At 39.7% G+C, this 12,271-nt stretch overlaps 1 protein-coding gene across 1 annotated transcript; it reads right to left on the bottom strand.

Annotated features, from left to right (window-relative positions):
• Positions 1–577: 577 nt before the first annotated feature.
• On the bottom strand, positions 578–10,508 carry LOC143861738 (hypothetical protein At1g04090-like). Its single transcript, XM_077372631.1, has 2 exons — positions 10,150–10,508; positions 578–2,367 (listed from the first exon to the last, which is right to left on the bottom strand). Exons 1-2 carry the CDS (start codon positions 10,250–10,252, stop codon positions 758–760), a joined length of 1,713 nt encoding a protein of 570 aa, XP_077228746.1. The 5' UTR covers positions 10,253–10,508; the 3' UTR covers positions 578–757.
• Positions 10,509–12,271: the final 1,763 nt, after the last annotated feature.

The following is a 12,271-nucleotide window of genomic DNA, read 5'->3' as shown; positions in this document are numbered from 1 at the left end:
GTTCAGAAGGAAAACGATTTTGATTATGAATTTTATATGACAAAAATACGACGAGAATTTGTGTACATTAGCAGTCTCCAATCAGATCTAAGATGCTCAGATTCTGTGGCTATGTTTTGAGTCCGATTGACACCATTGTAGCCCTTAAATATGTTCTGAATTATGTCGGATGGATTCAACTGTAGTGCCCAAGTCCTGTCCAATTAAGCTAGGACCCTATGGATCCATCAGACGATCTGGGTCCATTAACACTCCTATTAATAGTTAATGTTTAAGAGCAGCCCACCTCAAGAAGAAATTGCATGATTAATGGAGAGAAAAGGGTTGGCCCACTCTAAAAATTTATCGAGTAATGGTTCTATCCTGGTTAATGATTTGAGAACTCAATGGTTCTATAGTTAGTTAATGCTGTGAGATTTCAGTAAGTAGAGAGACCATAGATTCCATGGCGCTAAAGGTATTCTAGAAAAATTAGGATAAGTTCTTCAAGGCTTCTCCATTTCTGCTTTTGGGTTTAAAAGAATGTGCCTGGTGCAAGATCACTGAATTTGGGTTTAGAAGAATCTGAAATTGGAAGTAGTAAGTTTTTCTCAAGAAACTGCTAGAAAACAAGCAGCACTCACTATATTGATAAATGATCACCCCATACATCAACATGATAAATGTACTATTACAGGACTAAGTCTAATGCCAAACAATTTCCTGTTGGCAAAGATATAAAACATATGAGAACAATACAGTGGAGTGAAAAAGAAAGCTAACTTCTTTCATCTCCCTCCCAATTATCCTTTTCCTTGGGTCCCGTCGGCCCTTCCTCTCCATAAAGCTCTACGGGGAATCTATCAAATAAGTTCTCCACTGAGAATCTGACTATAACTGGTAGAAGATTGATTATCTTTTCCAATTCTGATCTTGAATTGTACACAATAGTAGGACCCCATTCTCTCATGTATTGTAGCCAAGAAGGCTCTGTAACTTTTTCATCTCCAAGATACTCCGCCGCAACAATCTGATACTTGATGCTCGAATCTACAGAAAGATCGCTCCGGCAAGCATCATTTCTAATGCCTATTCCAAGCTTCTGAGATCCTTGGAGGTATACCCCAGGGTGTGGGAAACTTGCATGACCACTTTTTGATGAATAAACTATCGCTTTGTTCCCCTCAATATACTCCAAATTACAAGCATCCACCCACTCACCACCACTGTGCTGCGAGAAATATATACTCCAAAGCTCACCAGTGAAATTGCTCACACGTAGTGTGAAATGCTCCCAGTCTCCAACATGCTGTCCAATCTTACTGAATGCAAAACTTTTCATCCCAACTTTGAGAGTAGCTGGGCCATTGAAGGGGCAAAAGACCCACATCACAATATCAGTGAAGGATCCTCCCAATGCCGGTTTCACATGAACATAGAGTTCGGCGCTTTCTAAATTTCCATGCTCGATGTAACTTTTTCGATCATCAACGGGCAAGTCTATCCAATACTCCCCATCATTTCTACCATCATTTGGAAGGATTGAGCCATTAGCATCAATAGACTCACCACTTAGCTCGCCTCTTCTGTATAACATAGCTCCATTTTTGAAAAACCAGGGCACTGATGAGGGCAAATAGATCTCATCAGGATGGAAGAAAACAGTTGGCCCATAATGATTGATGAGTGCATTGACCTGGTCCAAATTTGGCATCGAATTAAGATTGGGATTGAGGTTCTTTAAGCATGATATGTTTAGATCATCTCCAGAGCTCCAGTGGGTACTGCAGAAAAATGTCCCAAGGGACAAACCTGTCCCTGCCATCCCCCGATTACACGGTCTTGTGTACCAGACCCGAAAAGAAAATTTCGGGGATTTAGAATCCGTGCTAAAGATCAAATCATGAGTCACGCATGACTCTGTAAGATCTGCTCGGACACATCTCACGTCGTCAAGTGAAGGTTTGTTGGGTTTGTTAGTGACCAAGTAACCCATAGCTTTGTAGCCCACAGGTGGGCAGGGCAACCAGAAGTAACCACATCCATCACGGTTTTCCTCAGTCTCGTCATCAGCACTCCAAACAAGTGTATAATTGAGGGGCTTTTGAAGAGCTGGCAAGTTTATTATTGTGGGTGTGCTACAATCTGTTTCTGATTTGGAGGCAGCCATATTTCTACCCACAAGAACGAACCCGTGTAAAGGTTTGTTGTTTGGTTGGCCATAGTGACCAAAGCTGAAAAAGCCATCTGGTATCCCTATGGGTTTATAGAATGAAGCACCTTTGCTTTGATCCTTCAATATGTTGCCACTCCACACATGCTCAAACTTGGTGATTTTAAAAACCTCAATTTCTCCTATATTTATTCTTCCCCTAGCAAAACCTTCACCTGAGAAGATTTAAGCAACTAGTCATAAGATAGTCAATGAAATCAGAAATTAATCGAACTCCCAAGCATGAGATTCTAATTTCTCAGAGCAAAGCAATGGGGAGAACAATCACAGGAAAATAGAAAGAAAAAAAAGAGTCAAAAGGCTTGCCCGTAGCTATGCATCAGCCAGCATTTGTTTAGTTAAAAACAAAACATTACACTCAAAGACACATCAATACACCATACTATTTGGGAAACAGATCAGTTAATATGGTTTTTCAAATTTCACATACTCAAATGAAATAATAGGCAGAACAGTATGAAGCGCTTTGGTCGGTTGTTGTCAGGACAACTGATCACCCACAGTATATGATAAATAGTGGTTTTACAATCAAATAAATTACCAAAAGCTTTCACAACTAATTTGGCAATTTTCCATCTGTTGGGCTTATTCAAAAAGAGCCTCAGCACCACCATACCACACACAACCAAATAAAAAACAAATTTGTATGTATAAAATATTCAATGCAAGATCTCATGTGTGAAAAGTGTGGGATTTGCAATTTGTCCAGAATGGCCAGAATTGAATTTAATAAAAATGTTGGTTAAATTCAGGGTTTACTGTTAATCATCAGCCATCCAAAGTTCCAATATGGAAGCACAAATAGGGCCCATCATTTGCTTTGCATTGATTGCATTCCAAATATATTTTAAGCTATATGTGGAGAGGAAGATGTTTTCTTTCAAGTGCTGGGAATGATTGCTTAATCAAGGTTCAACATATATATAGTTGACTGCATATTCAGCAACTAATTGGCTTTTACTAGGAAGGCTTTATTGAAATACGTTTCTCTAGCAAATGAATACCAGTTCAACATATATATAGTTGACTGCCTATTCAGCAACTAATTGGCTTATAATTGAAATGCTTTAAAGAAATATGTTTCTCTAGCAAACAAATAATATCAACATCTTCTGCATAAATATTGCTGTCCAATATGTGAACTTTGAGGTTTCAAAAATTCTTCTGTTATCGTTGTTGAAATCCATGCTCTCAAGAAATCCAATTGCGGTTGATCTTTTCTTGCAGGACTCCTTAGGGCTGCAACAGATAATTCTCCAAAGACTCAACAAGTTCCCCGTGCGCTCACTGCTCAAGTGTGACACCGATATGGTGCCTGAAGAGCATGTCATTAATATTTTATCTTGAAGTATGAGACAAAGATGTGAAGCAGACAAATTCTGAATGTTATATGGATGGTTATATAGGTTAAAGCTTGATTGAGATCAGTCTTTTAACTATATCAACACATAGAACACCTACGAACAACACAATAATGATTAACCCAAACAGTGTGCATAAACATAGACAGTAGTACTTGTTTGTGGTGATTAATGCATGACAGAAACACGACAGGCAAATGGCAGATGTTAAATAACCATGTGTTAGGATTGCGCTTGTGTCACCACAATGACATGAAAGCACGCCCTAAGTTCCACAACTCCATGACTTGACACATGTGGCAATGATTATAATGAATGTGTAATTATTAATTAGTATAGTCACCACAATTCATGAATAGCTAAGATTGCAGGTATGCAGTTCCAGGCTAAAGGATAAACTCAAAGTACAACCCTGGTATGACATAGTTCAACATAAGCATTGTTTCAGCTCAAAAAGCATTCCTAAATATGGGGGCAAAGGAAAACTTGCCATCGTTATTAAAGTGAGGTCAGTCTACGCAGCTTGGGGAAAGATCACAACTATATCAAAGTGAAATCATAATTATGCCCAAGTTCATCAGGAAATCCCAAAAAAACATCTAAATAAAAGAGGTGAAATGAAACTTATCTGATTTACTAGAATTCTACAAGTAATCCAGTTCATAATACATATTATAAACTTATGTTTTCAAATCTTAGTGTGTATTTCTTCTCTAGGACATGAAAAGTGTGCAATATTTGAGGATTTTGGAAGAAGATGGTCATGGTAGAGAAAATGATATCACGTAAAAAAAGAGAGTGCAGGTTGCCGGCTTTTTCAAAAAAGGGTGAAGAAGCAAATAAAAGGGTGATATCTTAAAATCAACAATTGTGCAACTCTAGAAATTAAGGGATATCATATCGATCCTGTTTAAGTGTAAAAGATTAAATAACGCCATCTCCAACGGCTTAAACTTTTGGAGTAACTGGTTGTTTCACATGGCATTAGAGCAAAGGTCCTGAGTTCAAACCTCCTGGAGAGCAAAAATCCACATGCAATGGCCAAACCCAAAAGAGGGGTCACATGTGCCATGTGTAGGCCAAACCCAAAAGAGGGGCCACACGTGAGGGAGAGTGTTAAAGTATAAAAGACTAAATAACGCCAACTCCAACAGCTTGAGCTTTTGGAGTAACTGGTTATTTCACAGATCCCAAATGTTATAGGTGCTCCAGCATGTAAGATCGATCTAAGTATGGGTGTTCATTATTCGGATATAACCTATGATTGTGTGGACACGGACACGAGTGTCGCGTGTCAACACGGACACGGAGTGTCGGACACGGCAAACCCTCAAGCTTTAGAAACGGGGACACGGCTAAAATAGAAAGTATATGCAATCGTGATATGTGGATATGGATCTCTGTGTCAAGTTTCAACATGGATACGAGTTGTCTAAAAGTGGTAAACACAATATTCAATAAAAAAACAGAATGTCACACTTGACACGGTACAAAAACATGCCCACACACCCACATTAAGTCTAACACTTCCAGCAATACAAGTAAAAGTATCCAAAGGAGTGTCAACACGTGTGGACACGGGTGTCGTGTCGGACACGGCAGGACACGTGAGTCGGCAATAAATTCAAAGTGTCAGCCAAATCATATGATATAACCGAAAAACCGAACCGATCTAATTCGGTTATTTCGGTTCGGTTTTGTTAACTTACCAACTTCTCCAATAGCTTAAGCTGCTGGAGAAAGGCGTTATTTATCTTTTATACTTTTATACTTTAACACTCCCCCGCACGTGTGACCCACTTGGCAAACACGTGGCACATGTGGTCCCACTTTGGGCCAACCATCGCACGTGGATTTTTGCTATCCGGGAGGTTTGAACTTGAGACCTTTGACTCTGATACCATGTTAGCTTACCAACTTCTCCAACAGCATAAGCTGTTGGAGAAGTTGGTAAGCTAACATGGTATCAGAGCTGAACACATAATGGTCTACATCACATTGTTTCATACCAAATCGTAGGATGGCCTCACTGAATCTCCCAAACCAAGCACGGGGAGACTGTTTAAGACCATAAATCGCCTTTCTAAGCTTACAGGCGGTATGCTGCAACTCCCCCTGAGCAACAAACCCTGGTGGTTGCTCCATATACACCTCCTCCTGCAAATCACCATGGAGGAACGCATTCTTGATATCCAACTGATATAGTGGCCAAGACTGATTCACGGCCAAAGAAATCAATACACGGATGGATGGAATCTTTGCCACTGGAGAGAATGTCTCAACCTAATCAATCCCATAAGTCTGAGTAAAGCCCTTGGCAACAAGACGGGCTTTTAACCTCTCAATAGAGCCATCAGGTAGGTATTTGACGGTGAACACCCACTTACATCCGACTACCTGAGCACCAGGAGATAACCGAGCATAACTTACCGCAATCAGAAATAAGCTGATGAGTGGTACGAGAACGAGTACGGCTCGCAATGGAGGCATCAAGAGATTCATCAACCTGAGTAGCATCATCAACCTGAGTAGCATCATCAGAGGATGAGGGTAAAGGACCCGTTTGCTGAGAAGAGATGGCAGGGCATGAAGGCTCAACTGAAGAAGTAAAACGCTTGCGAGTATATACCTGGAAGGGACGCTGAACCGGATCCGGTGGCAAACCGGGAACCGGAACCGGCAATGGCAACGGAGGAGGAGATACCGGTAAAGAAGAGGAAGCAGGAAAGTAGGGAGTATCCTCAAAAAATGAGACATCAGCACTGATAAATTTGCAGCGACGCTGGGGACTGTAGCATCGATAACCTTTCTGGGTTCGTGAATAACCCAGGAAACACACTTGATTGCCCTTGGGGCCAATTTATCAAGTCCTGGGGTGAGATCCTGAACAAAGCAAACACACCCAAACACCTTGGGAGGTAACGGAAACGGATCCCCAGAAGGGTGTAACACCGAAAAAGGAGACCGATTGCTAAGAACTGAAGATGGTAGACGATTAGCCAGAAAGCAGGCTGTAAGCATAGCATCAGCCCAAAAGATTTGGGAACATGCATAAGAATGTTGCGGGCTATATCTACAAGATACCGTATTTTTCGCTCGGCAACACCATTCTGTTGTGAAGTGTGGGCACAAGACGACTGATGAATAATTCCACGACTAGAAAGAAACTCCTGAAAACCGTGTCGATCAGAAAAATACTCACGGGCATTATCAGTATGTAAACATTTAAGGGAACATGAGTATTGATTTGTAATTTCAGCATAAAATAAACAAAATGTAGAAAACACCTCAGAACGATCATTTATTATATAAAGCCAGGTCATCTTGGAAAAATCATCAACAAAAATAACAAAGTACTTCCCACCAAACATAGAAGGAGTACGACATGGACCCCAAACATCAGAATGCACTAACTCAAAAGGACTACTGACACGACTAACAGAACGAGACGGGTAGGAAACACGATGGTGTTTTCCATACTGACAGGACTCACAATGAAGAGGACTAATAACACCAGAAACAACGGAAAAACGCTGCAGACGCTCAGGAGAAGAATGACCGAGCCGGTAGTGCCACATAAAGGAATTTGTTGAGGTACTAAACGCCGTTTTTTGGATAATCGGTTCGGTTTCGGTTTTGAATAAACTCGTCATTCAATTTTCGGTTTCGGTATCGGTTACCAAAAAAAAAAATCGGTTTATCCGAAAAACCGATTTGTCTTTAATCCAAAAGATAGTGGCTTTTGCAAAGATTCCCTCTTTTGTTTGTCCTCATTAGCCTTTGCTCATTTGTTTTTATTTAAATTAATAATGCTTTTGACTTTTGGCAGCTTTTGAGTACATTTCTTCAAAACGATGGGCTGGTTTTCACATTCTCCAACAAAATTATGACAACCCATGTGACTTGTAGAGAAAGGTCTGCATATGACAACAAAAGGGCTAGTTTAAGAAAAGGGTTGATTTAGGAAGGTTTGCATATGAAAACCCAAATTTTAGTTCTAACAAAGTTATTCACTTATTTGGGTGAAATTTCACCCAAATTTCTTCCAAGTTTTCATTTCTCATTTTCAGGAACCCACTTCGGCACTCCTCCATTACTGATACCAAAAACCCCAAAGGCCACCATCGAATCCCACATTCATCCTTCATGGCTCCATCAAAACCCAAAACGGCAATCCCACATTCAGCCGCGATTAGGGCTTGGATCCGAAGGAGAAGGAAAGGGAGAAGGAGAAGGAGCAAAGTTTTAAATCTCGGTTTCAGTCATCACCGAAACCGAAACGTTTCGGTTTCGGTACGAAATTTCGGACGAAATCTTGTAAAAATTTCACCGAAATTTCAAACGTTTCACCGAAATTTCCGAAATTTCACCGAAATTTTACCGAAACGAAACGTTTCGGCTGAAATTTCCGAAACGTTTCGGCGAAATTTGGTACTTTTCCGACTCACTGTGAATTTCGTTTCGTTTTCCACCGAAACCGAAATATTTCGGCGAAATTTAAAACCATGAGAAGGAGAAGGGATCAGGCAAACATGTGAGAAGGAGAAGGGATCAGGCAAACATGTGAGAAGGAGAAGGGATCAGGCAAACATGTGAATGTATCACTTCTATAGTTCTATCTTCCTCTTTATCTTTGTGTCATATTAGGTGATTAATGTCTCTTTATTTCTCTTCACATTTGTGCATTTTGTATTTTGTGTATTTTTTGTCAAAATCACCATTCGGTTTTTACCGAACTAACCGAAAACTGAACCGTATTTTTCGGTTTCGGTTCATTTCGGTTATCTAGTAAATCGGTTTCGGTTTTGGTTTTAGTTTTTAGGTAACCGAAAATTTTCGGTTCGGTTAATTTCGGCTTATTCGGTTCGGTTTTAACCGATTGAACACCCCTAGATCTGAGGGCTTCTTTTAACTTAAGAGGTTTTGCTGTTCCGGCCAAATTAGCCATAAAAGATGAAAGTAAGAAGGAAAAATAAAAGGAGGAGACAAACTATTTCAACCAGAATGACCCAAACTGGATCGCTCTATTCTGGTCCAAACAACCACAGCTTACTGTAGAATCCTGGAATGTTTCAGTATGCATTTCTGTTTCAGTTTGCTAAACAGAAAGGAACAAAATTGACAACTTTAAGAACCTTACATATAAAGAAAAATACAAAACCACGAAGCAACTTAACTAAGTAAAAAAAGGTACAGAGTTTAAGAACCCCATCAAAAAAATACTGCGACTTAATTCTCTATCTAGAAAATCTAAAATTCAAAGAAACAGATAGTGCCCAAGATTCCTAAAACAACCTTTGATAAGAAAAGAACCAATGGAGACAACCTTCTTTACAAATAAAAAGCCTACAAATGAATTCGAAGTAACATATCCAGCAAAAAGCAACAATACACCCACAATACACTTCAACATGTAAGATCACATCCAAGATTGAAACAAAAAAAAAAAAGAGAAAAAAAACTTATTTCTGCATATAGGCAATGTCTGAAAATCCAAAATTAACCACGAAAGAAAATATCAACCAGAAATAATCAAATACTCTTCAGAAAAAGGTATATAAGAATTTTAGATGCCGGATGAACTGATACATACACGTTATGGTGTATATGATGTTGTTACAAAGTAGTTATTGTAGCATCATGCATTTTAGATTTGTGGGTATTAATTACTTACTATGTTTTATATAAGTGGGTAAATGGGTTAGTGCTATGGCACAACTTCGTGTTTGTATTTGAGGAGTTGTGTTTTTTTTGGCCGTGGTGGGGGGTAGGGATCCCTTAGATATTGCATTCATGGGTACAAGGTACCATCCCTAACTCGGAATGCATGAGGGAGAGAGATCCAAAAACTCAGGATAGACAAAAAACAGAGTACTAAACATAAGAGTTCAAACTGCTCAATATTCGTGAGTTACATAATTGGCTAGCTTGATGAGAGCATGTTGTGATCTTTGGGAGCGTCTTCGGTAAGGAATGCGGGGTATTTCTTCTTTCGAACCGTCTTTCCATGGTTCACTTTTGGAGTTGTTTTCCAATGGTGTGTGAGAATCACTTTTTGAATTTATTTGATCCTAGGATATAATACCCTTTCTTAACTAAAATGAAGAGAATTTGCAACCAAAATAGAAACTTATGTTTCCCGATAGTTATGGTTCCTCTCAAATTGAACCATCAGCAGGTCCACTTGCCTCGAATCAACCCTTCCCCTCTCCTTTTCTTTCTTTCTTCTTTGTTTATTTGTGTTAGGGCCAATTACTCAATTAGGCACTTAACATGGACACAAATTTCTGAGAATTTAGAATCACCCTACCAAAAAAGGGAAATGAAAAAAAAAAATTGAAAATTCAATCAAAGAAAAATAGCCCATCAACAAAAAGATAAAAACCTAGCGAAAAAAATAAAATAAAAATCTAACAACCTAGTTGATATAGCATCCAATCTATCCAAAACCACACATCAACAAAAAAAGGGAAAAAACAACAAAAGGAAAACAAAACCCACAAGGCAATTCAACAGAATGTCATATGAAGAAGGAATAGAAAAACAGAAAACCATCAAAATTTCCAAAAGTTGTACCTTCAGGCCATTCTGGAATCGGCAAAGGTGGCAAAAAGGGCTCTGTTTCGGGTGATACGATATCGTAGGCTCTGTTCCAACAGAAGCACTTGCATCCAAACATCTTCTCTTTTTCTCTTAGAAAATCATAATCCCTTTGAACCCAATTAAGTTTCAAAGCATTACCGGTCTTGGGTTTGTAGAATATTACGGGAATCCTATGATTTGATTGTTATAGAGCAATGAAAGAGTCCAAAAGAAGAGAGATAAGGAAAGAGAAAGGGGACCTATCTCTGTCTCTGTGTTGAATTGTAATTGAGAAGGAAGAAAAAAAAAAACAAGTAAAATTTGGAGGACCTATTGCTGACTTTGTAAGAATTTTAGGGGGTTAAAGATCATATAAATAGTGGTTGGTATTAGTTGCAGGTTTGATTTGATGGATTTAAATTTGGTTTCCTCATTGTACTCGCATTGCATGTTTGGCAACCATCAAAAAAAATATTCACGGTGACCGAGAAGTAAGGGTGCAATTCGGGTCGGGTTGAGTCCAACCCTAACCCAACCGAAATAGCATTCCGTCAACCATAACTCAACCCACCTCCAAATCGGGTCAGGTTGAGTAGGGTTGGGTTCGGGTTCATCTAGGGCCAAACAAAAAAATACAAGGAAATAAAAAAGGGAAGTGATATTTACACCCCTTTTGATTACCAGGGACACCCATCGCCAGTGTATCAATGACTAAAGGGGGGCTAATGTACTTGACGTCAGAAGAATCCAATGGATTTGATGGCCATGTACACTGGTGCTGGTGCTGGTGTCCTGGTAATCAAAAGGGGCGTAAATATCACTTCCCAAAAAAAAAACACAATCCTAAGAAAATCATGATAAAATTAGAGGATGGAGGTTGGGTTCAGGTTGGTCGGGTTGCCAAGACCTCAACATTAATCCAACTTGGATTTAAATGGGGTTGACTTTTCCCAGCCCAATCCGAGAAAATGCCTACCCAACCCAAGCCAAAATCAGGTCGAACCGGTGGGTTCGGGTTGAGATCGACCCAAGTTGCACCCCTATCGAGAAGTGCATGAGATGGGTAGGAAAACAGGGAAAATCCTATTTTAAAGAGGAAGTGTTTTTCTAACATGTATAAGTTACTGTGGACTACGCAAACATGTACAAGACCCCTCAATTCCTTCAAGGATTTATATTGTTCATTTGTTGGACCCACATTTGAAGGGCCATCCCTCAAAGATATATGCCATTGGACAATCCCAACCTTCCAATCAGTGGAAGAATTTACAATGAATCGAGACCGTTGGTTTCCATATTTTCAACTATCACTTGTAAGCCTCCAGTCTAAAGAATAGACTCATCTGAAAGGGAGAAATTTTTGGGACATGGCTCATCATGATGGGACCAACAATCTGGACCATTGATATTGATTACGGCTATAAATCGACCCATATGATCCATTGGATCCAAAGGATTTAAACGTTAATAAACAGGATTTGGTTACAACAATAGGATCCGAAGTGTATCCATTTCTTGTAATGATTGAGCAAAACATGAAGAGAACGATATGAATAAAGGAATGAGAGAGCTACGAAAAGTCTTTCTTTTGTTCTAATGGATGGATATAAGCGGGCCCCACCCACTTCAATTTACACATTTTAACGCTTTGGTGGGCCCGGGGTTCGATTATCCCCATTCAGTTGTTGATTTGTTGTCAACCCGACCCGACCCAAGGAACCTATTTTCCCAACCCGAACCCGACCGGAACCGATTTCCAACCCGACGAGGTTCAACCCGAGTTTTTAAGCTTAAAAATAAATAAAAAATCATAAAAAATGTCGAGTTTCACTCAGGTCGGGTTGCCAAACCCTCAACCCGAGCCTGACCGAACTCAACTCGGGTTGGGAAAAGTCAACCCGAACCGAACCCTGACTCAACCTCACCTTTTTTCAGGTTGAACCCGACCCGAGTTGCACCCATAATTATAAGCAAGAAAACGATGCTTGCTTAAGGGGGGCCCCTCCAAATACAGAACAAATACCTCCCAAAATAACGGAATAAATCCAAAATCAATGAAAATTGGGTTTGGAGATGGGACCAACCAAGAGTATCCATGATGAAGCTTCATCCATGA

The sequence above is a fragment of the Tasmannia lanceolata genome, unplaced genomic scaffold (assembly GCF_043159265.1).
Source record: "Tasmannia lanceolata isolate RefF3 unplaced genomic scaffold, GAP_Taslan_0.1 ptg000037l, whole genome shotgun sequence".
Lineage (NCBI taxonomy): Eukaryota > Viridiplantae > Streptophyta > Magnoliopsida > Canellales > Winteraceae > Tasmannia > Tasmannia lanceolata.
The sequence above is the reverse complement of the archived record's forward strand: the minus strand, read 5'-3'. Positions and strand labels throughout refer to the sequence as shown.